Here is a 27,893-nt window from a genome sequence, read left to right as displayed (position 1 = left end):
CAACCCATTAAATGTATCCAGACTTGTATAAAGTACTCGAAATTTCTACTTGAGTAAAAGTACAAGTGCTCGATCAAAAAATTACTTGAGTAGAAGTGGAAGTGCTCGCAGAAAAAGTTACTTAAGTAGAAGTACTAAAGTATTCAACATTTTTTTTACTTAAGTATTGCAAGTAGTTTTTTCAAAAAATTTGCTACTTAAGTACTAAAAGTAAAAAGTACCAGTAGTTTTGAAAAAAAATTTCTACTCAAGTACTGAAAGTAGAAGTACAAGTACTGTTATGTAGTTATTAAAGAAAGAAGTCAAAAGTATGAACATCATATTGTTTTTATTATTTCAAATGATTTATTCAAATGATTAACCTGTGTTTGTTAGTAGTTTCTTGATGCACTTTAAGCGCTGTAGCATCATTTATTTGTTTTTCATATTTTCTTTATATTGGAAAGATTTGGTATAGCAGCTTTTATTATACACAGCCTTTATTTTCGTATGCGCTGATTTACAAATGACATTATACACATTTTTTTGAGCTTTATGCAACCTGCCATCTACTGTTCTGGCAGTGGTAATTTTTTTAAAAGTAACGAGTAACTATGCAGCACAAAAAAAAAAATACTTGAGTAGAAGTATCGAAATCATCGAAAAAATGTAGTGAAGTAAAAGTAGAAGTAGGAGAAAAAAATTCTACTCTAGGAAAGTACAGATACTGCATTTCGGTACTTAAGTACAGTACTTAAGTAGTTCTACTTCGTTACTATACATCTCTGAATGTATCGCAACTCACCAGGGACAGCAATGCTAAAACGAATAGTGTGGACACACACAACACACGTCAAGCTCCATAAGCAGGGACAATCTCAAGTGCTCTTTAAGTGGTGGTCTGGATGGTGCCCTACACTGCAGATGATACAAGCACTGGAAAGTGTCCAGTCGGGGTACAACATGCTCGTACCAGAAAGACTTTGCCCTCTTTGGTGGGCATACTCCTGAGCGCCAGAGACAGGATTCTACCAGATGGGGGATTTACAGCCCTGGACCTTATTGATATGGGTTTGCCTCTCTCTGATGAGAAAAGAGGTTCATTCTCTTAGGACACTAGCAAGAACCTGAAGTATGAAAGTTAAACTGGCTGACTTTTCTTTTTGTTTTCCTTAGTCCAATTCTCCTCTAGGCAGCAGTACATCTCATCCATTTGAGTCATCTTTTTTGTTCCATTATAAATCTGAGTTTTAAAGGTACCTGTGGATTTGTTGCAACCCATATGTATGACAACCAGCTCAATCAGTAATATTTTGTGTCTACAGAGCATACTGGACACACAATGAAAACTCTTTAGTTTAAAGGTTTAATTTAGTTCTAAGGAAGTTACTATTTGTCTAGGTTCTAGCAAAAAAAACTTACCGGCAGTTTTTGATCAAAATGCTAAAGTCTTGATCTGTATTGGAATCTGACTTATTTGTAGTTGTTCAGAACTAACTCCTCCTCATTTCTAATGTAATGCCCTCTCTGGTTAGGCTGCCAGGCCACATTTAGTTTTTGGCTTCACTGTAATCAGTGGAGCAGTGATCTATTGTTTTTGTCCGGTCAGAGTTTGTTGGATTGCTCCCAACTGCTTCTATAGGTCAGGGAGAGTCAAATAATAAGTATAAATGTTTATCCTGCCCCAGCCAATCCCTGGAAGGAGGTGCCCAAAATGTGACTGGGGAGGTGATAAATGTTTGTGTTCTTTCCTCTCCAGGGAGGGTTCCAGTTTAGACATGTGCAGAATAGAAAAATGTGTTTTGTTTCATTTCAGATAGATTCCTTATGTTACTAATTTCGTTTTGGTGATTCTTTTCGGAATTCGTATAGTTTAGTTTCTTTTCATTTAATTTTGTTTTGTTTATTGATTTTATAACAAATTCCAAATTTTTGGAAAACTTCTAATCAGATTTTTTTTTACATTTTGGCATTTCCCTTAAAATCCATACCAGACTCAAAGTAAATTGGGGAGGGGGGGGGGGGGGGTCGAGGGGGGGGGGGTCCACCACGCAGTTTTTTTCTGCACTTTTCATTGCATTCTTTTGTTTACATTCATCTGTCAGTGGGGAAGACCAATGACAGCTTATGAGTCATTAGTTGCTAAGGATGTGCTTCCCGGCCCGATCCTTCACAACCAGCTATTCTTCACACAGAACTCAAATCGTTTTTTGACCAATCCGAATTTAAATTGCTCTGAAGATTTGGAATTACTTTGGAAAACAAATATATGAGATGAAATTAAACACATTTTTATGAAATTTGTTACTATTTTATGCAGAGATTCGGATACCTCAGAATAGCCAAAAATTTGTCCAAATGTTATATTCGGACCAAGACTGATTGCACTACTATTCCAGTTCTCCTAGGGCTGCTGGAAGATAGCTAGTGAGTCAAGAATTTCAGTTTAGGGATCGGCAGGATCTGGGCGGAGGGCCTGGAGAAGATTACTAATAGGTTTTTCTGGAGGGCACTGTTCTGAAGTCCCAGTCTGGGGAAGGATCTTTTGTCTCCCTCACTGAGGAACTACAGTACCTGTGGCTGCTAGGTGGCACACAGCTATTGGGATATTATGAGTAAGACCTGTTTGGGACTCTAGTTTGTGCCGGCTCCTGTAAGGATTTTTATCTAAGAAGTTTGTGATCCCATTGTTTGCAATTATTTATTTTTTTTTAGTACCCTTTGACCCTAAATATCGCTCCTGTTCAAGTTCTTCATCAGTATAGTGTAAAAAGACATCCCCTAGACAGAGCCATTATTATTGGTGTGCATGAGACTGTGCTTGTGACTGTACTAGCCTCTGTACTAGAGAAGGACCTGGGCATCCTCTCAGTGACTGCTCCAGGGATGAGCGCTACACTAGCAACTGCATGCATATATACAAGATTTTCCTTATACAACAGGAAGGTAGAGCTGTTTCCTAGGCTTGCTAGATTGGAACCACACTAATATATTCATGAATTGGAACAGTCTGATCCACTTAGAGTAGGAGCAACACCAAGAGAGCTCAATCTACTGACATTATGTACATTTCTTAAATGACTGGTTAAAATTTAGTTTTTACTTCAGGAAATGTAGGCTTTATCTATGAATGCTTAGATAGTACCTAGATAGGTATTTATGAGTATATTGTCATTCAGTTGGATGCAGGGCTCTGTAGAGGATGATAATGGTTGCAATATAATATCAACTTTATGAATAATAAAGTGTGTTTTTACATTTTTGGCTTTTGCTTTTTTGCTATCTTTTGATATCTTTCATTAGCACATTCTCCTGTATGAGGTGATGAAGAGAGGGGATTTAGAAAGCTCTTTACAGTAGAGCTTAGACTGGGAGAAGGAGAAGTAGAACAAGGAGTCAGTGGGTTGATATGCTGAGAAAGGTACAGAAGGAGAGAGCGGAGTGAAAGATCAATGAGCTCATCAGTCTGCTGCTTCTCCCTTACTGTCCAGCAGAGCTGTTGATATGCGGGTACAGGCAGCCCTCCTGTACCAGGCCCAGGCCTCATCAGGTCAGCAGGAATGTCCAGCAGGCAGATCTATCATCAGACTTTGGCTTCCACTGATTTTATGTCTACCTGCCCCTTCTGCCCGTGATTCACTTGCACCATTGAGTCTCATCCCCACCCTGCTGTAGTTGGCTGCTGTGCTCTGGGCTGATATTCGTACACTGTTCACTGTTTCTCCCCCTACACTGTTTATTGGCCCTCTACACTGTTCTCTGCCCCCCAACATATTGCAAAATGCCCCCCCCCATATACTGCTCATTGCCTCAGTTGGTGGGGGCCATGTCAGGAAGTCTGTACAGGGTCCCATGATTTCTAATGGTTGCCCTGCTGTCCATTCACAGGCTGGGGCAGGGAGGAGACCTATAAGTATTACTTAACTTCAACAGAAAAAATAAAGGTTCAACAGGAATGTGCTGTGAGGCAGAGCTGTGTATATCTCACAACTGATTGGATGGATAGAAATACAAATCCTTTGGCAGGTAGAACAGATACCTTGTTTTTAAATCATCTTTGTATCTAGCTGTTTGCCCCAAGTTCAGCTTTAAAGGAATGTGTAGTGGCGTCTAAAAAATGTCTTTTTCTGACTGTTTTATCACATGTCTTCGATGTGTGTAGTAGTTCTGGCTGCCAGAACTAGCATTTACAGAAGGAGGCCATTAAATAAATCATAGTGTCAGTGAAATACAACTGCAGAGACAAGTTTGGTTGAGAAATTATTTTTAATTTTCTGTGTTGTCCTGTAGACATCTCAATAACTTTTATGTTTTATTAAAAATAATTGCATTTTCATCATAGTAAATTCACATCATATACCATATCAAATGGACAATCAAGCAGTACAATAAACATAAATTGAAATTAGGTAAGCATGGATTCAACTTAAAACAGTCATTGTTAAAAATGTTCTAAAAAATAATGAGTAATATAAAAAAGAAAGCTATTGGGTAATTGGGTGAAATAAAACAAAAAAAAAACAACCAAACGGAAATTAATCCCTAATGTAATATACTCTAGGTTACCAGTATAGTTAATTGTAGCAAATATTAATGGGGGTAACTAGGTCCAGAATGATGGTGAAATTCTTGCCCTTGGAACAATGGGTGGATTAAAGGGTGCAGTTGTAATGAAGGGTGCATTCCTGTGTTAGGATGGGGTGTAAGGAGGGTTGGGATGAGGGTGGCATGCGGAATTGCTTGAATAGTCAAATGAGTGGGATGGATAGCAGCTGATGATACAAGATGTAGTGGATGGGCCAAGGGATGTCCGGCTATAAGTTGCGGATGTGTGGGAAAAATGGTTGGTGTTAAGGAAGAAAGGTGCATGGGGGTAAACTGTGACTGAGGCAAAGGATTCAGATGTGGCATTGGGAAGTGGCTGACATGGGAATGCATGGAGGCTGTGACGGCATATCGCTGCATAAAGGCATGGTGGATGGTGGTGATGGATGGGTGGGGTTGGACGGGAACTGGTTGAACAGTTTGTGCATTTGAAAAAGCAGGAGATCCATTGGCTGGCAGAGCTTTAAAATGCTTTGTCAGCAGCTGTTTCTGCATATGCTGTTGTGCCTGGAGTTGCAATAGTTTATATTTGTCAACCTCATCAGGTGAAAATGTTATGGGTTGTTGTGCTGAAGAAGGAGGCAACGACTTATGGTGAAACCTTCGATTATGGTCTATTTTTCTATAATCCTGCATAGTGCTATCATAACAGCATTTAAAATTGCCTTCTACAGGACCCAGTCTCATCGGTATATCTGGAGGTCCCAGTCTCTTTTGTTCTTCTTTGGTGTTCAGTGAACCAGTTCCAGAAGTATATCGTACAGAGGGCAACCCACAAGAGAAGTTAAGGTGAACTGGGTCAGGGCTTTGCATAAAAGTTTGCACTTGGCTAATCAATTGTCCTTGGGTGTCCTCAACAGGAACGTCCATTCTGCATTCTGTTTCTATGAGTTTTATATCATCCAAAGGAGAATTATCAGTATTTGCAGTTAAAGTGACATTATAAGTTTGTGAGCCTTTGGATTCAGTATCGTCTACCAAAATTTCCACAACAGGATCTGTACCATTGTTGGTGTCAGTTGTTATAGCATCATGCAAAGGGAGGGCTATATTACTGGGATCTGCTGGAGGAAAGCTTACATCAAAAAAATTATGAGAGGGGTTATTCAATCCTATACCATGATTGATATTATAATCCACTGCTTGCTTTGTAGATTGTTTGTCCTCTGAAATAAACTCTGAAATGAATGTCTTTTTCGCTATTGTATGTTGTACTGTGTTTTCTGAAGTACTATTCCTACAGTTCATGGAAAGAGGTATATCTGGAAAATAACTGTTATACAAGCACTCATTCATATCACTATTATTATCACTTTCTGTATTAGGTGGACTTTTGAGGGAATGTGATGGAGAAATTGTTTCTTTTAGGGAAGCACTAGGAGTATTGGTTCTTGAGTCTACAATGTTGGAGCTTTCGTTGCTAACATTTTGTTCAGAATCTGATCTGTTCACCCTAGACTCTTTTCCTGCATCATCCATTGTCTTCCAAAATCGATTTCTACTCTTGCAATGCTTAGAACAAACGTGGTGCTCCACATTTCCACGCCAGGATGTCTCACCAGATCTTTTGTGCTTTTCATTTTTGCATCTACATTTTAATTGCCCTCCAACTTCAGAATTACAGTCACTTTCTGAAGACATATCACCGTTGTGCTTTATGTCTGTAAAGCTTTCTTTCTCTGAAGCAGCTACATATGTTGAAGTTCTGCCCACAACTCCTTCATGCCTACATGTTGAACTACTGCTTATGGAAGAACTAGAGGAGGACCTGCGTGAAAGGGATGACTTTGCAGATACGCTTGAACTCGTATCGCTATCAGAATCTTTATTACTACTTTCCCAACTCAAGTCACTTTCATACCGATTGCGCTGTTTTCTTTTCTTCGATTTATCCGAGGTGTTCCATTTGTTCTTGAAGTCCAACTGGTCTTCATGCACAAACCTCTTTCTTTTCAACTCCCTTTTAGAGGGCATATTTTTTGAAGAACTGCTATAATCTGACTGTCTTCTCCATCTTCTCGAATGATGGCTTTCTCTAACTGAACAGTTTTGTGGATGACTGAAATCAGTAGACATTTGAGGTCTATAATCTTGTAAGTTACTGAACTTGGCTTTGTGTGTAACCTCTGTTGACATGTCATAATTTCCTGAAAATTCCATTTGTTTTTCTGACCTATACTTCAAGTGAACTTTTTGTCTCTTTGGCATCCAGTCATCATTTTCCGTTCCTTTTTCTGTGTTGGTTCCTGAGGTTCTGCTGCTGCTGATATTACAGTCATTTTTACACTCATCATTTTGTTCATTACTCTGTGCTGCTCTTTCTTTCGATGTCCCACTTTTATTTTTTTGAGAGCATTTAAAATCAAAATATAAGGGGTTGCAAGCATAAGATATTGAAGGCTGAGTTTTTGTAAACAAAACAAGTTCTGTGGGCCATTGGAGGATTGTATTGCCATCTTTGCTCAAAACACTAAGAAAAGATAGTGCTTTGGCTTGAGTATTAGTATTTAAAGATTCACCTAATGAGTGTGTTGGGCATTCAGTGGAGTTTGTAGCAGCATCGTTAGATGCCATTGAGTTTCCCTCATTGCAACCCCCTTCTGCCTCGCCATGTTTTTGAGAAAGCAAATTGGACAAATGCTCGAGTAATATTGCATCCGCGACTGTGTGCTTGTTGGAACAAGTCTCTTGTTCTGAGCTCTCAGCTTGGCAATAGACCTCAGTTGGAGTTTTGGAAGTGATCTCAGTCTCTGAAGTCACATTAACTTCTTTTGGACTCTGTTGATCTGTGCAAGTGGTGTCTGGAGATTGCATTTCAGCTGTTATGTTTGATTGGGCAATCTCGCTCTGTTCCTTTGTGTTTTCCTGACTGGCTTTGTCATCCTTAAACTTCTCTGCATTTTCAGCTGCGTTGTCTGCCAGGGATGTGCCTGTTTCATCTTGCTGAGAAGAAGAGCTGTTTTCCACTGCCGTCTCACTGACATGTGCATAGTGTCTAAAGCTTACAGACATTTGCTTCTCTTTGTGGTGGAAAAATTGGCTGCATTCATTTGCTTCTTCAGTGCTCTCATTGAAAACAGAGGCCGATGAATCCAGTTTAAGTAATGCTTTCTTCGAGAAGCAGAAAGAGACTCCTGCTCTGCTGTTGACATTGCTGCTGTTTGAGGGAGGCTGCTGGGTTTGATTCCCTGTGTAGCAGCAGCTGCTGTTTTTCAGCACCTCTCGGTCATTTAAGACGTCTTGCTTAGGCTCCTCAACATTGCTGGTGATAGCGTCTCTGCTGTACATGACTACACATCTTGAGCTTGCTGTTCTATCATCTCTGTTTGAACCAATATCTTCCCGTGGTCCTTTTAATCTGGGTGCTTTAAATAATGGCCCCTCATCTGCAACACTGAAAAGAGAAGATATAAAAATGATTTTGTTATGTTAATTAAATTACAGTTTAATGATACAGTTATTCAAAAATTTTACATACCAAATTATATCAAAAATTTCAGGTGCTGCACTAATAAACTTATATAATTTAAAGCTGATCTCCAGCTTTAGTTTTAGTTTAAATAGTTCATTCGGGCCAAGCTGGCCCAAGCAAACATAGTAGGTGAGGTTGAATAAAGACAACAGTCCATCCAGTTCAACCTGTGCAGGTGTGTGTGGCTGTAATCATCTCACATAGCTCTGAATGTTCTGATCCCCGAGATGTACGTCTAATAGTCTTTTGAAAGCCACCATACTACCCGCAGAAACCACCTCTTGTGGTAGAGAATTCCACAATCTTGTAGCCCTAAGAGTAAAGAACCCCCCACGTTGGCTGAGGTTAAAACTCTTCTCCTCTAATCGCATTGTATGCCCTTGAGTCCTCATGCAATCCCTTCGACTGAACAGCTTTTTTTCTAAGCTGAGATCCCCATTGAGATATTTAAAAATTGCTATCATGTCCCCCCTGCAACTTTGAATTCTATTAATGAATACAAAGATTCTTTTGATTGGCTATGTCAGAGATTGTGACATTATCAGCCTGCCTTTAGGACTCCGCTAATCAGAGGAAGCTTTGTATTCATTAATAGACTACAAAACTGCCTTTGAATAGCTGAACGCTGCTTAGACGATGCTATTTTTTTCCGGGTGTGAGATAGGAAGATGTAATTTCGTCTCACACCTGAAACACAGTGCTGTATACTGTATTTAGCCTCAGCTACATACAGTTTTTTTACAGCACACCCAGTTAGTAAGGGAAATTGCTAGTTTGGGCCAACTTGGCCCGAGCTAACTATTTAAAGAGGATCTTCACTAAATCTGAGAACCGCAAACTGAGAACACTATTTAATTAATTGTTAATATTCAAAGCAAACTGCCTTCATCCATTAATGTCTCTATGCTTTATCTTGTGGAGAAATCACTTAACCCCCCCTTAGCATTTCTGGCCATGGCCATCTTGAGAAGGGACAAATGATTCTTGTAGTATTACCTTCCTAGAATGCACCTGCCCTTAGCTCAAGCATGCAGGCAGGAGAGGTTACTTAGTGGAGAAAACACCTGCTTCTCTGCTGAATACTCCTTGGATGTATGATATGATTTTTTTTTTTTTTTTTTTAACTCCTTCTGCAGTGCCCCACACAGATATATTGCGGCAGGGCAGCCCCCCTGTGCCAAATCACGTACCTGTAGGTGATTTCATGCACTGGGTCTGGGGCTCTACCGGAGACCCGTCCCCGCTGTGTCCAATCAGCGGGTCTGGCTGGCCCAGTGTTCGCAGGCACACCACCATTGTTTCTCAGATGAGGCAGAATGACGGTCTGCCTATGTAAACAAGGCAAACCGCCATTCTGTAAGAGGGGAAGATGGAGATCTTGTGTTTCTGCTAAACAGAAACACGGATCTCTGTCTTCCCCCAGTCAAAGCACCTCCCCCACACGGTTAAAAAGCACTCTCTAGGAGCACATTTAACCCTTTGATCACTACTGATGTTAACCCTTTCCCTGCCAGTGTCATTAGTACAGTGACATTTTTAGCACTGATCATTGTATCGGTAACACTGGTCCCAAAAAGTGTCACTTAGGGGTTGATTTACTAAAGGTAAATCCACTGTGCACTACAAGTGCACTTGGTAGTGCAGACACTGAAGATCTGAGGGAAAGCTCTGAAATGAGGGGAAACTCTGCTAATTTCTATCATCCAATCAGGTGCAAGCAAAAATGCTGTTTTTTATTTTCCTCGCATGTTCCCCTCAGATCTACAGCAACTGCACTTCCAAGTGCACTTCCATTGCACAGTGGATTTGCCTTTAGTAAATAAACCCCTTAGCCCCGGTTCACACTAGGGCGACCTGTGAGGCGACCTGGTCGCCTCACAGGTCACCGCAGGTCGCCTCCCATAGGAAAGCTGCGGACCCGTTCTAATAGGAGCGACACAAGTCGCTCCGACCTAGAAAAAGGGTCCGGAGCTTCTTTGGGGCGACCAGGAGGCGACCGCCATAGACTTCAATGTTATGAAGTCCGTGGCGGCCGCTCTGAGGTCGCGGCGCGCTGCTCGCACCGCGATCTCGGAGGTCGCCCCTGAAAGTAGCGTCGCTCCTATGTGAACCGGCGCTAAGTGTCATATTTGATCGTCGCCATTACTAGTAAAAAAACAATTCAATAAAATAAAAATTCCATAAATATATTCCATAGTTTTTAGACACTATAACTTTTGGGCAAACCAATCAATATACACATATTGGGATTTTTTTTTTACCAAAAATATGTAGCAGAATACATATTGGCCTATATTGATGAATACATTTGACTTTTTAAAAACATTTTATTGGGTATGTTTTATAGTAGAAAGTAAAAAATATTGTTTTTTTTTTTTTTTTTTTCAAATTATAGCACAAAAAAAAAAAAAACGTAGAAGTCATCAAATACCACAGAAAGAAAGCTCTATTTGTGGGGAAAAAAGGACATCAATTTTATTTGGGAACAGCGTTGCATGACCGCGCAATTGTCAGTTAAAGTAACGCAGTGCCATATCGCAAAAAATGGCCTGGTCATGAAGAGGGGTAAACCTTCTGGGGCTGAAGAGGTTAAACCATCTGATAAAATTACCTTCACTTCCAGTACTGAAAACACAACCAGGAATGAGGGAAATATTCCCAAACTGTAGAAAGTCCCAATTGTAACCAGAACAAGTATCCACATTTTAAATATACCACCTCAATTACTTTTCTGAAACAACCCAACATTTTTGAACATTCCTTACTTTCAATTCTGTTGACAATGGTCACCGAGACAAATAGAGAGGGTGAATCTAACCGGCTAGGGACGCAGACTAAAATAAAAATCTGATAGGGGCTCTAACCACCAGTGTATCCAAAACAAGAAAACAGTTTAGACTTTAGATATACTAAAATTCATACATTAGCAGAATACCATTTCTATGCTTTAAGGAAAGATAAAATGGTTTTGCTTGACGATATATGCCAGCATACTTTGATTGAATGAAAAAGATGTTCACCCAACTGATGTCCTATATACTTTTTAAATTGTTTTTGCTTCGACTTTGGAATTTGACCGTTCGCCTACCATGGTTCCTGACCTAAAATCTTTATCACATGTTCTTCTGTCTGAAATATGTTTGGGTTTGTGTCATAGTACTCAGAGTTCTCAGTATTTCCATTTGTATTCATACCCTTTGACACAAATTTTTCTACATTGTGATCCGAATAAAAGCTTGTGAAATTAAAGTCTTTCTAAGCCTCTAGTTTTCTTTCATCTCAGAGAGATAAACAGGCAAGTCGACAAGTTAAATGTCTTATTAGAAATAATGCAAAAACTTTAAATATATCCCCAAATATACAGTGTCTCACAAAAGTGAGTACACCCCTCACATTTTGGTAAATATTTTATTATATCTTTTCATGTGACAACACTGAAGAAATTACACTTTGCTACAATGTAAAGTAGTGAGTGTACAACTTGTATAACAGTGTAAATTTGCTGTCCCCTCAGAATAACTCAACACACAGTCATTAATGTCTAAACTGCTGGCAGCAAAAGTGAGTACACCCCTAAGTGACAATGTCCAAATTAGGCCCAATTAGCCATTTCCCTGGTGTCATGTGACTTGTTAGTGTTACAAGGACTCAAGTATGAATGAGGAGCAGGTGTGTTAAATTTGGTGTTATCGCTCTCATTTTCTCATACTGGTCACTGGAATTTCAACATGGCACCTCATGGCAAAGAACTCTCTGAGGATCTAAAAAAAAGAATTATTGCTCTACATAAAGATGGCCTAGGCTATAAGAAGATAGCCAAGACCCTGAAACTGAGCTGCAGCATGGTGACAAAGACAATACAGCGATTTAACAGGACAGGTTAGACAAAGAACAGGCCTTGCCATGATCGACCAAAGAAGTTGAGTGCACGTGCTCAGCGTCATATCCAGAGGTTGTCTTTGGGAAATAGACATATGAGTGCTGCCAGCATTTCTGCAGAGGTTTAAGGGGTGGGGGGTCAGCCTGTTAGTGCTCAGACCATACGCTGCACACTTCATCAAATTGGTCTGCATGGCTGTTGTCCCAGAAGGAAGCCTCTTCTCAAGATGATGCACAAGAAAGCCTGCAGGAAGTTTGCTGAAGACAAGCAGACTAAGGACATGGATTACTGGAACCATGTCCTGTGGTCTGACAAGACCAAAATAAACTTATTTGATTTAGATGGTGTCAAGCATGTGTGGAGGCAACCAGGTCAGGAGTGTGTCTTGCCTACAGTCAAGCATGGCGGTGGGAGTGTCATGGTCTGGGGCTGCATGAGTGCTACTGGCACTGGGGAGCTACAGTTCATTGAGGGAACCATGAATGCCAACATGTACTGTGACATACTGAAGCAGAGCATGATTCCCTCCATTTAAAGACTGGGCCCCAAGGCAAGATTTCAATGGGATAATGACCCCAAACACACCTCCAAGACCACCACTGCCTTGATTAAAAAGCTGAGGGTAAAGGTGATATTGGCCAGAGCCGCGTGACGTCACTTCCGCGCATGCGCGCTGGAGCCGCCGGTCACAGCGCAGGGCTCTGAAGAAACGGCACGGGCGGCCGTTCCTTCAGAGCGCATGCACAGATGATGTTATTGGCTGCATTCAATGTAAACTTCTCCTAAACAATGCAAGTTTATTTACAGTATCTACAGGTAAGCCTTATTATAGGCAATCCTATAGGTACAAACTCTAAAGGTAGGTTAACAACCACTTTAAGTGCCACTAGTGCTGCTTTTTAGCACATTCACATATCACAGTTGATTTTATATCAATTAGACAGCAGCTATGCGTTTAAAGATTTTTTATATACATACATTTTTGATTTGTAGTTTTCCACTTCAGTGGCACAGTTCTGTAATTATCTTTAAAGAGCACAATATGCCATAAATGTAAAAATATTTAGTACTCCCAAAAATTAAGGGAGTAACACAGAGGTCTAGTTGACTGAGCTGTGGGCATTTTGTGCTATAGTACATTAGGGTATTGGAATCTAGCTAGGAACCAAAATATTTCAAACTGGTAATCAATTAATTCTAACCAGAATGCAGTGCAAAGTTCTTCCTGGGAATAAGTAACTTGGCGACAAGGGAGCCTAGCAATCTACTCTCACCAGTTTGAACTTCTCCATAATGAAAATACAGTAGTTGGTGCTAAAGTAGGTGTTGTCTAAAAGGAACACTTAGGCGATTGTGAGCGATTTTCTGCTTAAAGCTTGTAGCTCTAAAACACTCAACAAGCCAAATCAAATTAGGTTCAATAATTTACATTTGAGCCTTCCGTCGCCTAAAGCAAAACGCCTGAAGCTCGAAAAAGTACATGAGCTTCCTTTTGGTAGATTACAAACATTTTTGGCCCCATAGACTTCAAAAGAAACAAGCATTTTTCTGCTCAAATAACAGTTTTTCACCCCTAATTACCTCTCCCTCTCCTCCGCCTAGTGCTTTCTATTGGCTAAACAAAAATGCCTGAAGCTGTAAAACCCTTGCAATACACTTGTACAACGCTTAACCACTTGCCGACTGCCTAACGACTTACGTCGGCAGTCAGCCCCTCACATGCAAAGTGACATAGGACTAAGTCGCTAACCCGTGAGGCTCTAGGGAGCGAGCGCGCGCCGCTGGAGGTGCGCTCCCGCTCCCTCACGGACCCCCCCGTGCGAGTGACTGGCGGACCCGATGTCGGCCGGTCACTCGCGATCATCGGTTACACCGGGAGAAAGGCAGGCGGCTAATGTAAACAAATTCGCCTGTCATTCTCCCATGTGTAACAGCAGAGATCATACGGTCCTGCTATGTAGGACCGTAGATCTCTGCTGTTACATGAAAAGCCACATCCAATCACAGTTAGAAACACGCCCCTAGGGACACGCTTAACCCCTCCTTCTCAAATAAAGTTAACCCCTTCCCTGCCAGTGTTATTTTTACAGTAACAGTGCATATGTATAGCACTGATTACTGCAGTAATGTCACTGGTACCCCCAAAAGTGTCAAAAATGTCAGTCAAGGGTCCGATCTGTCCGCCACAATGTCGCAGTCCTGAAAAAAAATTGCTGATCGCCGCCATTAATCGTTAAAAAAAAAACCAATAAAAATGACAAAAATCTTTCCCTTAGTTAGTAAATGCAATAACTTTTGCGCAAACCAATCAAAATACGCTTTTTGCAATTTTTTTTTTTACCAAACATATGTAGCACAAAACAAATTGGCCTAAAATGTTAAAACATTTAGATTTTTACATTTTTTTGGGGGGGAATTTCATATAAAAAAATGTGAAAAATATTGTTATTTTTGCAAAATTGTCGCTCTTTTTTTGTTTATAGCGCATGATCAAAAAATTGCACAGGTGATAAAATATCACCAAAGGAAAGCTCGGTTTGTGGGAAAAAAAGGACGTTAGTTTCATTTGGGTACAGCGTCGCACGACCGCGCAATTGTCCGTTAAATTTACGCAGTGCCGAATCGCAAAATAGGCCCTGGCTAGGAAGGGGGTAAAATCTTCCGGGGCTTAAGTGGTTAAAAAAAAGCTGAAAAAAAGCTTTAATAAATGCCTGTAAAAAGCCAATAAATGGATACGCTCAGGTGTGAATGGAGAATTTAGAAGTACAAAAAGCCTAAATCCAGTGAAAACATTTTTTGTTTTAGTTTTTGGGTAGAACAGATAAGGGTTACAAACCCTATCAGCTTTTAAATGCTGTCTATGTACTGCTGAGATGTTTCTGTCAATCTTTAAAAAACATCTGTTTCCCCATTGAGGTGATCTCCCCTTGTTTCCTATTCTCTCATTCAAACATTGTATTGCCATCTGGGGACACAGACAGCACATACAATCCTAAAAGAGGTTGTAAACCTTCCTTACCAATTAGAAATGTGTTTTTATTGCTTGCCTTTGTTACCACTGAGATTTTCTCCCGCTTTCTATTCTGTCCTCAAATTGACAGGAAGTGGAGAGATTCCCCCTCATTTCTTATTGTGTCTGACATCCATTAACCACTTACTGCGGCAGGCAGCTCCTCCTGCGCAAACCGATGTAGGTATACGTCAGTTGCACGCCTGCAGCTAGGGGGCGAGCGTGCGCCGGTGGCGGAGTGTTACCTCCCCCACTTGGCAGCAGGGACTCTGATGCACGGCGCATGTGGCTCCGATTGCCACCTGACACCCGCGATCATTCCCCGCTGAGAGAGAAGGACGGGCAGCTGTTTCAAACACAGCTGACCGTTATTCTCTCTGGAATGGTCATAGAGCCCCTGTGATCCTTATATATAAGATCACAGGTCTCTATGGTCATTTCACAAGCAAGGCCCCCATACAGTTAGAATCACTCCCCTAGGCTCACATGTACCCCTTGATCACCCACTAGGTTAACCCCTTCCCTGCCAGTGTCATTATTACAGTAACAGTGCATATTTTTAGCACTGATTACTGTAGTACTGATTACTGTAGTAATGTCACTGGTCCCCCTAAAAGTGTCAAAAATGTCAGTTAGGGGTCCGAACTGTCTGCTGCAATGTCGCAGTCCCACTAAAAATTGTAAATCGCCGCCATTACTAGTAAAAAAAAAAATAAATAAAAATGACATAAATCTTTCCCGTAGTTTGTAGACGCAAACATTTTTTGCGCAGGCAGCTCCAATTGCTGCCTGACACCCGCGACCGTTCCCCACTGACACAGAAGGACGGGCAGCTGTTGTAAACACAGCTGACCGTTCATCTCTCTGAAATGATCACAGAGCGCCTGTGATCCTTCTATATAGGATCACAGGTCTCTGTGATAATTTCATAAGCCCCACCCCCATACAGTTAGAATCACGCCACTAGGCTCACATTTAACCCCTTGATCACCCACTAGGTTAACCCCTTCCCCTTCCCTGTGTCATTATTACAGTAACAGTCCATATGTATAGCACTGATTACTGTAGTAATGTTCACTGGTCCCCCCAAAAGTGGCAAAAATGTCAGTTAGGGGTCCGATCTGTCTGCTGCAATGTCGCAGTCCCGCTAAAAATTGCAGATTGCCGCCATTACTAGTAAAAAAAAAAAATGACATAAATCTTTCCCGTAGATTGTAGACGCGATAACTTTTGCGCAAACCAATCAAAAAAATTTTTTTACCAAAAATATGTAGCAGAAAACAAATTGGCCTAAAATGTTAAAAATTTTGATTTTTACATTTTTTTGTGGGGGAATTTCATATAAAAAAATTTGAAAAATATTGTTATTTTTGCAAAATTGTCGCTCTTTTTTCGTTTATAGCTCATGATCAAAAAGTCGCACAGGTGATCAAATACCACCAAAAGAAAGCTCTGTTTGTGGGGAAAAAAAGGATGTCAAATTTGTTTGGGTACAGCGTCACACGACAGCGCAATTGTCCGTTAAAATCACGCAGTGCCGAATCGCAAAATAGGCCCTGGTCAGGAAGGGGGTAAAATCTTCCGGGGCTTAAGTGGTTAAGGGGGAAAATCCTTCTGGTCCAGAAGTGGTTTAATATACAGGAAGTGGAGGGACTTCCCTTCTTTTACTTATTTGTCTGATATCCATCAATAATATGGGCAGTGGAGAGATTTCCCCTCATTTCCTGTTCTGTCTGACATCCATTAAATGTACAGGAAGTGCAGGGACTTCCCCACATTTACTTATCTGTCTAATATCCATCAAAAATATGGGCACTGGAGACATTTTCCCCCATTTCCTGTTTTGTCCTCAACTACACAGGGAATGGATAGATTTCTTCCCATTTCCTGTTCAGTCTGATATTATCAAATAGACCGGTAGTAGAGGAACTTCCCATCATTTCCTGTTCAGCCCAGTCAACTGGATAGGATGTGAAGAGTAGACAAACCTCCCAAGTTGGGATGAGCTCAGGTATGTTTGGATCCTAGTCCGAACCCACCTGAGCAATCCCACCAGGAAGCTGTCACTGTCCTTGGCCAATCATAGTATGGGCCTTGCAGATACGTGCAACTGAGCGGCAGGGATTGCCTTTGCATCTTATGATTGGCCAAGGACAGTGACAGCTTCCTGGCAGGATCGCTATGGTAGGTTAAAACTAGGATCCCAACACATCAGAGCTCATTCCTATTCCTAAGCAGGGAAACAATCAGCAAATAAAGGTCAAAAGTTTTCAACCCTTTTGCAATCTTTCGAAACTAAAAAAAAAAAAAAGTTTTGTATGAAGTTAGGTTTCAAGTTACTTCTTATAAGTATCTGAGCTGAATGTACACACAGATGTGCCTTGGGTTTGTACTTCATGCTAGTGCAAAGAGTCAAATAATTATAAAGCAATCATTAGGAACAGTAATTCTATGTCAATCATTGTTAAACTTGACATGTAATTATAAATACATCTGAGCATGATGAAAAACAAATGTTGTTATGTGATCAGAACATCTGTCAAGATGAGAATGAATCCAGGCAGGTAATTAGAGTTATTACAAGGGTCACCATTATAAGTGGCTCCTCTATGAGTAATTCTAATTATTGGTAAGGAGGGCAACCCATCGGTGTTATTAGCTACCGTATCACAAGTGTCAAGAAGTGTTTGTTTATTATAGTCGATCACACTTCATCTGCAGAAGGATATTCTTGACAGTTCAAAGGGAAATTCTAATTATGACTCTGTTGAAGAAAAGCAACTATGTTTCTATAAATAAAAAATCCCCCTCTTAAAGGGGTTGCACTGTATAATGTACATATACTGTGTGTACGTATGTGTGTGTGTATGTATATATATATATATATATATATATATAGGGCTTTTTTTCAGCAGGAACGCAGGGAAACGCAGTTCCGGCACCTCCAGCCCTGAATGTGTGTAATGGCAAGGAGTGCTGGGTTGTGCTACACTGTCTATTGATGCTGGCTGCTGAGGAACCTATTGTTGCTGGAGGGGATCTATTCCTGCAGGAGGATTTATTGCTGCTGGGAATATCTAATGTGGCTGCTGGGGGATCTATTGTCTCTGGAAGAGATCTCGTCTTGCAGGGGGGTCTATTGTTGCTGGGGTGGGTCTTATGTTGCTGAGGGGTCAGTTGTTGCTGGGAGGGATCTACTGTTTAGGCAGCAGTCTATTGATGCTGGCTGCTGGGAGATCTGTTGCTGCTGCTGAGGGCCCATTGTTTCTGGCTGGATCTATTGTTGCTGGGATATATATTGTTGTTGGCTGCATGGGATCTATTTTACTGCTTTTTTGTTATCATTAACAAATTCCATACAAATTACTTAGTACCACAAATGTTACTTTGTTCTGTATTTTCTAAAAAGGATGGTACTGGGAGGTGGGTAGTGGGTGGAACCAAGGAACGGTTCACGGAGGTAGGTAGGGGCGGAGACAAGGGGTAAGTCCACTAGAGGGAGTTCCTGCACCTATTCTCTGAGAAAAAAGCCCTGTATATATATATATATATATATATACACACGCACACACCGTTTATGACAGTGTGTGCATGCATGTATGTACGTGTGTGTGCTTTCGGTGGCCACAGCCTGTCTTCCTAAGCCCATTTTGAGAAAGGCACCACTTAAGTACTGATGTAATAAACCAGCTTTTTGTTCAGTATACTCCTGTGGAAAACCTCCTGTGCCTACCTTCCCTTATGATATGTGATTATAGTCGTGTGGAGCACCAAGGCATATCTTTAGGATTGAGTGCTGGTATCACCACTCTGTATATAAATATAGTATAAGGTGAGGCACTGACTGGCAAGATTGTGTGGCTGGTATATATGTGTCACCTAGGTTTCCCATATACACATAGTGAGGACTTATAGGGTTGAAGACTGATATGGAGAAAACAAACTTGTTTTTCTGAGAATCTTAAATCAGGGTCCTTGAGCCCAGAGGCTTTGTTAAGCTTTCAGTTGAATAAAATCTCCTTTCCTAGGTCAACATCATGGCTGTTTTACAGCTGTTATACATGTTTAAGGATAACCATTTTTGGATGCCATACTGAGTGCCGACTTCTCCTCTTGTGATTTGTGTTACCCAAGACTTTGATCTGACTGATGCTCAGGGCCCTCTCTCCTCCTTTATATATGTGATCTGACCACGGCCGTCTTTAGTATTGATTGGACCCTGGGCAAATATTTTCTTGGGCCCTACCAAATGCACTTATCAACTATTTGTGGGCAGTGTGGGCTCAAGGGGCAGCTGCTTTGGGCCACACAACAATGGCTGAGCCCGGGGCAGCTGTCCCTTTTGCCCTGTGTTAAAGATGGCCCTGGATCTGACTGATGCTCAGGGGTCTCTCTCCTCCTTCATATACATTATCTCACAAAAGTGAGTACACCCCTCACATTTTTGTAAACATTTTTATTATATCTTTTCATGTGACAACACTGAAGAAATGACACTTTGCTAAAATGTAAAGTAGTGAGTGTACAGCTTGTATAACAGTGTAAATTTGCTGTCCCCTCAAAATAACTCCACACACAGCCATTAATGTCCAAACCGCTGGCAACAAAAGTGAGTACACCCTAAGTGAAAATATCCAAATTGGGCCCAATTAGCCATTTTCCTTCCCCGGTGTAATGTGACTCTTACAAGGTCTCAGGTGTGAATGGGAAGCTGGTGTGTTGAATGTGGTATTATCGCTCTCACTCTCTCATACTGATCACTGGAAGTTCAGGAAGTTCAACATGGCACCTCATGGCAAAGAACTCTCTAAGGATCTGAAAAAATAATTGTTTCTTTACATAAGGATGGGCTAGGCTATAAGAAGATTGCCAAGACCCTGAAACTGAGCTGCAGCATGTTGGCCAAGACCATACAGCGGTTTAACAGGACAGGTTCCACTCAGAACAGGCCTCGCCATGGTCAACCAAAGAGGCTCAGCGTCATATCCAGAGGTTGTCTTTGGGAAATAGATGTATGAGTGCTGCCAGCATTGTTGCAGAGATTGAAGGGGTTTGGGTTCAGCCTGTCAGTGCTCAGACCATACGCTGCATACTGCATCAAATTGGTCTGCATGGCCCAGAAGAAAGCCTCTTTTAAAGATGCACAAGAAAGCCCGCAAATAGTTTGCTGAAGACAAGCAGACTAAGGACATGGATTACTGGAACCATGTCCTATGGTCTGATGAGACCAAGATAAACGTATTTCGGTTCAGATGGTGTCAAGTGTGTGTGCCGGCAACCAGGTGAGGAATTTTGAAGACAAGTGTGTCTTGCCTACAGTCAAGTATGGTGGTGGAAGTATCATGGTCTGGGGCTGCACGAGTGCTGCCAGCACTGGGGAGCTACAATTCATTGAGGGAAAGATGAATGCCAACATGTACTGTGACATACTGAAGCAGAGCATGATCCCTCCCTTCGGACACTGGGGCACAGGGCAGTATTCCAACATTATAATGACTCCAAACCAAACACACCTCCAATATAACCACTGCCTTGCTTAAGAAGCTGAGGGTAAAGGTGATGGGCTGGCCAAGCATGTCTCCTAAACCCTATTGAGCATCTGTGGGGCATCCTCAAATGGAAGGTGGAGGAGCGCAAGGTCTCTAACATCCACCAGCTCCCTGATGTCATCATGGAGGAGTGGAAGAGGACTCCAATGGTAACCTGGGAAGCTCTGGTGAACTCCATGCCCAAGAGGGTTAAGGCAGTGTTGGAAAATAATGGTGGCCACACAAAATATTGACACTTTGGGCCCAATTTGAACATTTAAACGTAGGTACTCACTTTTGTTGCCAGTGGTTTAGACATTCATGGCTGTGTGTTGAGTTATTTTGAGTGGACAGCCAATTTACACTGTTATACAAGCTGTACACTCACTACTTTACATTGTAGCAAGGTGTCATTTCTTCAGTGTTGTCACATGAAAAGATATAATAAAATATTTATAAAAATGTGAGGGGTGTACTCACTTTTGTGAAATACTGTATGTGATGTGACCGATACTCGGGGGTCTCTCTCTCCTTTATATATGTGATCTGACTGATGCTCAGTTCTCTTTCTCTCTCCTTTATATATGTGATCTGACTGATGCTCATGGCTCTCTCTCCTCCTTTATCTATGTGATCTGACTGATGCTCATGGCTCTCTCTCCTCCTTTATATATGTGATCTGACTGATGTTCAGGGCTCTCTCTCCTTTATATATGTGATCTGACTGATGCTTAGGGTTCTCTCTTCTTAATCTATGTGATCTGACTGATGCTCAGGATTCTCTCTACTTTATAGCTGAGCTGACTGATGCTCAGGGTTTTCTCTCTCTTTAATACATGTTGGCTGACTGCTCAGCCAGGAGCCTGCAGCTGGGTGAAGAGACTAACTGCTGACATAAAACTAAAAATATAAAGGTGCTTCCAGACCACATCATACACCCCCCCACCCCCCCACCACCACCACATCAGCTCCAGCCCGCACTGTCCCCGGTCCCCCCCTGGTTGCCGGCTCACTCGCCCTGGGCAGGCAGCGGCGGCGGTGGCTTCCCCCTCAGTCTCCTCCCTCCTCCTACTCCGCTCATTGGCCAATAGCATGGCTTTTCCTTTCGGCCAATCGGGAAACGGGTCTCAGGACCTGCTTCCTGATTGGCCAGGAGGAGAATCAGTGTGGCAATAGAGAATATTCATTTGCTATTGTCACACAACTGGGTGGGCTCAGGGCTCTGTGCTCTGCGCCCCAAGCCCACCCTTTTTTGAACCCTATTAGAGTCTCTGGCTCTAATCACGTGCTTAAAAAAAAAAAAACATTGGAATCCATGCATCCGGCACCCCACATGTAGATTAGGGGGCCGGACGCATGGATAGGGGGGGCGGCACCCCTGCGCCCCCAATGCACCAGCAGCCACTGACCAAGTGCAACCAGGAATTGTACAAGAGCATTATTTTCTGTATGTTTTTATACAATGCACTGCACTTTAGTGCAATCTGTACTGTAGTGTAAGTTTTAATCTCAGATCTTCACATTTTTTTTTTCATCTTCTCATACTTTTAGCTGGCCTATTTCACCCAATTTTCATAGCAAACTACACTTCCTCTGCTAGAAGACTCCACTTCTTTCCTCTGCTATTAATAGTTTGTATGACTGTATTATCTGTGCTACTGAGAAAGGACCCAGCTTTCATTCACAACCTCACAGAATTGTTGTGTGTGATGTCAAACACTTCCATTGGCTAAACTTTTTACAGATGATGCATGCAAACTGGACAGACACGGGGCTTAGCCTAATCCATACAGGAGTCAGGAATTAAAACCACTCTTCAAAAATACAGTGAAAGCTTTACAACTGAAAAAGGGAATTGTTCATCTTCCCCACCTGTCTTCTCTGCTGTATATTATTTTCTACAGCATTACAGTCTGCATATGTGTGCACAGAACACAGAGCAATAAATGTGTCATCTGCCTTGATTTGCATTATTGAAATTTTCTAGCCATCTTGAGATTTGAGAGCTTGAGAACAGCTGTAAATCCTCCCTTTAAAACCATCTCCAAGTTTCCATTATTCAAAAACTTTTCACAACTAGTCTTGTGTTATTATTAGCTATTCCTGAGACGGACAGCTATCGTTGGTATGCCTTCAAGTAACGACTTAAGACCAATATGCTGAGCGAATAGTAGTTAAGGGATGACTTAGAACTGTTCCCAGACACCCTCTGGCCAAAAAAAAACATACAAGGCACTTTTACACGAAAACACATTAAAACTCATAGGGTGAGATTTACTAAAACTGGAGCAGTCAAAATCTGATGCAGATGTGCATGGTAGCCAATCAGCTTCTACCTTCAGCTTGTTCAATTAAGCTTTGACAAAAAGAAGCTGATTGGTTTCTATGCAGAGCTGCACCAGATTTTGCACGCTCCAGTTTTAGTAAATCCCCCCATAGTCATGACAAACGTTAAGATCCTATTTTAGCTGAACCCCACATCTACAGCTGCTTTGACAGCCTATTCAAAATGAATGTTCTGCCTGATATGTCACCCCCCCCCCCCAGGTGCATTGGAGGACATTACATTAAGGCGTGCAATGGGTCCTCCTTACAGCTAATTTAATTAGGCTATTGAAGGTGCCAATACATCCAATACATCCATATGTTATACCTAAGTTGCAGGCAATGGTTGTAAAACGGGTTTTTGTATCAGAGTTGGGGTGTGTGGTCACTGAGGTGCTGTAGAGCTGTAAACATACCACCGGTTGTAGTTTCTAGCTGACTGGCGTGTGGCCGTGTAAAACAATCAGACTTTTTGGAACAAAAATAAATAAATAATCGAAGTACGGAAGCAAGCCAGTACTGTGAGAATAGTCACCGGACGGTACTGTTCCTAAAAAGTTAGTGCAAGGGTTCCCCTGGACGGGCCACTGTATTAAAAGCTGATTCGAGTCATCATGGGCAATGGGCCATCCATTTTAAGGAGGGAAAAGGAGACTCCACCCCCCCCCGCCAAACAGCTTCGCAGTACATGAGGTCTGGGTATGGGGCTCAGGCCATGAGTCCCCTTAAATAGGGATGATCGAACTTTTCGAAAGTTTGGTTCGGCCAGAACATCCGAACTTCCCGAAAGTTCGGCCCGGATTTCAGAACCCCATTAAAATCAATGGGACCCAAACTTCGGTAATCAAAAAACACCATTTTAAAGCCCTAAAACCCAATAAATGCCCCTAAAAAGTGCCTAGGGTTCTGGGTCATACCCCAGGGACTATTAATCACACAAAAAAAGTTCTTAAAAATTGTCATTTTTGATAAAGAGCCAATTATTGAAAAAATTAAAAAAAAAATTAAAAAAAAAATTCTTTGGATTCAGTATCTGGGGGTTCTAAAAAGTGTACCTGTGAAGTTTCAGCTCTGTAGCATGTCCAGAACCAGAAAAAAAAGATAATTTTTCAGTAGAGCAGGGATGGTGGGACCCTCCTTTTACACCTATATGATCTTTTTTTTCTGGTTCTGGACATGCTACAGAGCTGAAACTTCACAGGTACACATTTTAGACCCCCCCCCCAAACACAAAATCACACAAAAAAAGTTCTTAAAAATTGTCATTTTTGATAGATTTTTGATAGAGAGCCAATTATTGAAAAAAAAATTAAAAAAAAAAATTCTTTGGATTTAGTATCTGGGGGGTCTAAAAAGTGTACCTGTGAAGTTTCAGCTCTGTAGCATGTCCAGAACCAGAAAAAAAAAAGATAGTTTGTATTTTGTCACTTAGAACACAGGTTGTTGGCTTCTCGCTTTTCACACATTGCCAATTTAATAGCAGGCGTTTTTTTGGGCATTTTTTGGGTTCTTTTGAGGCAGGAAAAACATCTGAACTTGTGTATATGGGTATATATACCACTATACACAAGTTCAGATGTTTTGCCTGCCTCTAAAGAACCCAAAAAAACGCCTGCTACTAAACCGGCAAGGTGTGAAAAGAGCGAAGCCATATTACAGTTCTATAATTGCACTAATACAAATGATCTTTTTTTATGGTTCTGGACATGCTACAGAGCTGAAACTTAACAGGTACAGCTTTTAGACCCCCAGGACACAAAATCACACAAAAAAAGTTCTTAAAAATTGTCATTTTTGATAGAGAGCCAATTATTGAAAAAATAAAAAAAAAAAATAATAAAAAAAAATCTTTGGATTTAGTATCGGGGGGGGGGGGGGTCTAAAAAGTGTACCTGTGAAGTTTCAGCTCTGTAGCATGTCCAGAACCAGAAAAAAAGATAATTTTTCAGTAGAGCAGGGATGGTGGGACCCTCTTTTTACACCTATATGATCTTTTTTTCTGGTTCTGGACATGCTACAGAGCTGAAACTTCACAGGTACACCTTTTAGACCCCCCAAACACAAAATCACACAAAAAAAGTTCTTAAAAATTGTCATTTTTGATAGATTTTTGATAGAGAGCCAATTATTGAAAAAAAATAAAATAAAAAATAAAAAATTCTTTGGATTTAGTATCTGGGGGTCTAAAAAGTGTACCTGTGAAGTTTCAGCTCTGTAGCATGTACAGAACCATAAAAAAAAGATTGTTTGTATTTTGTCACTTAAAACACAGGTTGTTGGCTTCTCGCTTTTCACACATTGCCGGTTTAGTAGCAAGCGTTTTTTTGGGCATTTTTTGGGTTCTTTGGAGTCAGGAAAAACATCTGAACTTGTGTATAGTGGTATATATACCACTATACACAAGTTCAGATGTTTTGCCTGCCTCCAAAGAACCCAAAAAAATGCCCAGAAAAACCCTAGCGTCAAAAAAAAATGAAAAAAAGCCCAGGTGTGTTGTTGCAGGCATTTTTTGGGGGTTTTTGGAGGCAGGCAAAACATCTGAACTTGTGTACACACACATACTTATATGTATTTTACACTTAGACATATATAGGTGTTATAGGAGCGTAACCATATTAGTGTAAATGATTTCATTAGGGCAAGCATATATTTCTGCTACTATCACACCTATATATATGTCTAGGTGTGTATATACATATAAGTATGTGTGTATATATATACCCATATACACAAGTTCAGATGTTTAGCCTGCCTCCAAAAACCCCCAAAAAATGCCTGCAACAACACACCTGGGCGTTATTTTTTTGACGCTAGCGTTTTTTTGGGCATTTTTTTGGGTTCTTTGGAGGCAGGCAAAACATCTGAACTTCTGTATACGGGTATATATACACGCATACTTATATGTATATACACACCTAGACATATATAGGTGTGATAGTAGCAGAAATATATGCGTGCGCTAATGAAATCATTTACACTAATATAGATGTTTGAAATCAATGTGTGAAAAGCGAGAAGCCAACAACCTGTGTTCTAAGTGACAAAATACAAACAATCTTTTTTTCTGGTTCTGGGCATGCTACAGAACAGAAACTTTTTAGACCCCCCAGATACTAAATCCAAAGACATTTTTTTTTTTAATTTTTTTTTTTCAATAATTGGCTCTCTATCAAAAATGACAATTTTTAAGAACTTTTTTTGTGTGATTTTGTGTCTGGGGGGTCTAAAAGGTGTACCTGTGAAGTTTCAGCTCTGTAGCATGTCCAGAACCAGAAAAAAAGATCATTTGTATTAGTGCAATTATAGAACAGGTTGTTTGCTTCTCGCTTTTCACACCTTGCCAGTTTAGTAGCAGGCGTTTTTTTGGACATGTTTTGGGGATCTTTAGAGGCAGGCAAAACATCTGAACTTGTGTATAGTGGTATATATACCCGTATACACAGGTTCAAATGTTTTGCCTGCCTCCAAAAATCCCCAAAAAATTCCTGCAACAACACACCTGGGCGTTTTTTTTTTTTGACACTAGCGTTTTTTTGGGCGTTTTTTTGGGTTCTTTGGAGGCAGGCAAAACATCTGAACTTGTGTATAGTGGTATATGTACACACATACTTATATGTTTATTACACTTAGACATATATAGGTGTGACAGGAGCGTAACTATATTGGTGTTAATTATTTCATTAGCGCAAGTAGTTTTTTTCTGCTCCTTTCACACCTATATATGTCTAGGTGTATATATACAGACATGGGTGTGTATATATACCCCCTATACACATGTTCAGATGTCATGTCTGACTCCAAACATGTGCTCAAAAAATCACTAGCAACGCCTGCAGCCAAAAAGAATGCTGGTGGCGGCGAAGCCATATTACTGAAGCGAAAGTGACTTGAGAGAAACTAGCTTTTCTCTATAGCGGTCACCCTGATATGGAAGGGTTTTGTCACCCTGCCATAGCAGTCACTGTCAGTTAACCCTACACTACACTACGGTCCCCTTACACTTAACACTTTCCCTACAGAAACTGAATAAATTAAAGCTAACTAAAGTGTAAAAGAGCCCTCTAACTACACTAGATATCCCTTTCCTCACACTAAAAATTGCTAAATGACACTTTGTAACACTTTGTAACAGAAGTAACAGAACAGCATTCCACTCTCTTCCATGTTCCGTATAAGAATGCTAGGAATTTGGCAGGGGCTATCTTATACACTGGGGGGCGTATTCACTAATGATTGGACTATGGATCCCCCTAGTCAATCCAATCACATTCCTAGCATTCTCCTGCCCCCTCAATTGGCTTTTGCTAATGGTTCTGATCCAATCACAGGCTTTTAAAGCCCATTTCCTGTCCCATTTTGGTCGGTTCTGGTTGCCGAATTCCGAACTTCCGAACGATACCGTTCGATCATCCCTACCCTTAAAGAGTGGCATAAATGATCCAAGGGAACAGCTTGGTGCCTTCCCTTTGATACCTGGAGATGGGAGAAACTTCTCACCGAATTTAGAATCAGGCTCCAGGCAACTAAGACTTTGGATATAGCGCAATTGTGGCTTGAAAGGTCTATAATGGTAAATTGGCAAGGTGTACAGAAGGCGGTTTCACTCTGGAAGAACCACATTATGTATACTCAGCCCGAGGGGATAGCCGAGTCTGGTTCTCCGGTAAGGGAAGCGGAGGAAGCTCTCTCTGGGCTAACTCTGCTGAGATCAGCCAGATCAGTTAATACTGTAACTACCACTGTCTCTCCTGAATCTCCTATTATTGATAATTCCACTATCGCTACTCCTCTTTCTCCAGCTTCTTCATCTAACAGCACATACATTGATTCTACTAATAATTCATCTCCTCACACTGTTTCTCTCCCTCAATCACCGCCTGTAACATCTGAAGCCTCTCCTTCCCACTCTTCTGCTAACTATGAGCTCTTTTCAAATGGGGATTTACAAACGTTGTGTGAGTCAAGGGGAATGTTGACTAGAAACAAAAACTGTATGGATTGCATATGGGTACTAAGGAACTTTGATTCCACTGTCCCTATACTATGTCCTTCTCTGGGGGATCTTGTGTCAGAAACAGCTGTGGATGAGACCTT

General features: G+C 41.1%; 1 protein-coding gene across 1 annotated transcript in view; it reads right to left on the bottom strand.

The window, feature by feature from the left end:
* Nucleotides 1-4,329: 4,329 nt before the first annotated feature.
* The window catches only part of ZNF804B (zinc finger protein 804B), a 518,891-nt gene continuing 495,327 nt past the window's right edge, over nt 4,330-27,893 (bottom strand). The window contains exon 4 of the mRNA XM_082257309.1: nt 4,330-7,978. Coding sequence (XP_082113435.1) covers nt 4,570-7,978 — 3,409 coding nt within the window. The 3' untranslated portion in view covers nt 4,330-4,569. The remainder of the gene's footprint in view (nt 7,979-27,893) is intronic.

This window comes from Pelophylax lessonae, assembly GCF_965119305.1.
Source record: "Pelophylax lessonae genome assembly, chromosome: 5".
NCBI classification, from domain to species: Eukaryota; Metazoa; Chordata; class Amphibia; order Anura; family Ranidae; genus Pelophylax; species Pelophylax lessonae.
This window is presented reverse-complemented; position numbering and strand designations above follow the sequence as displayed.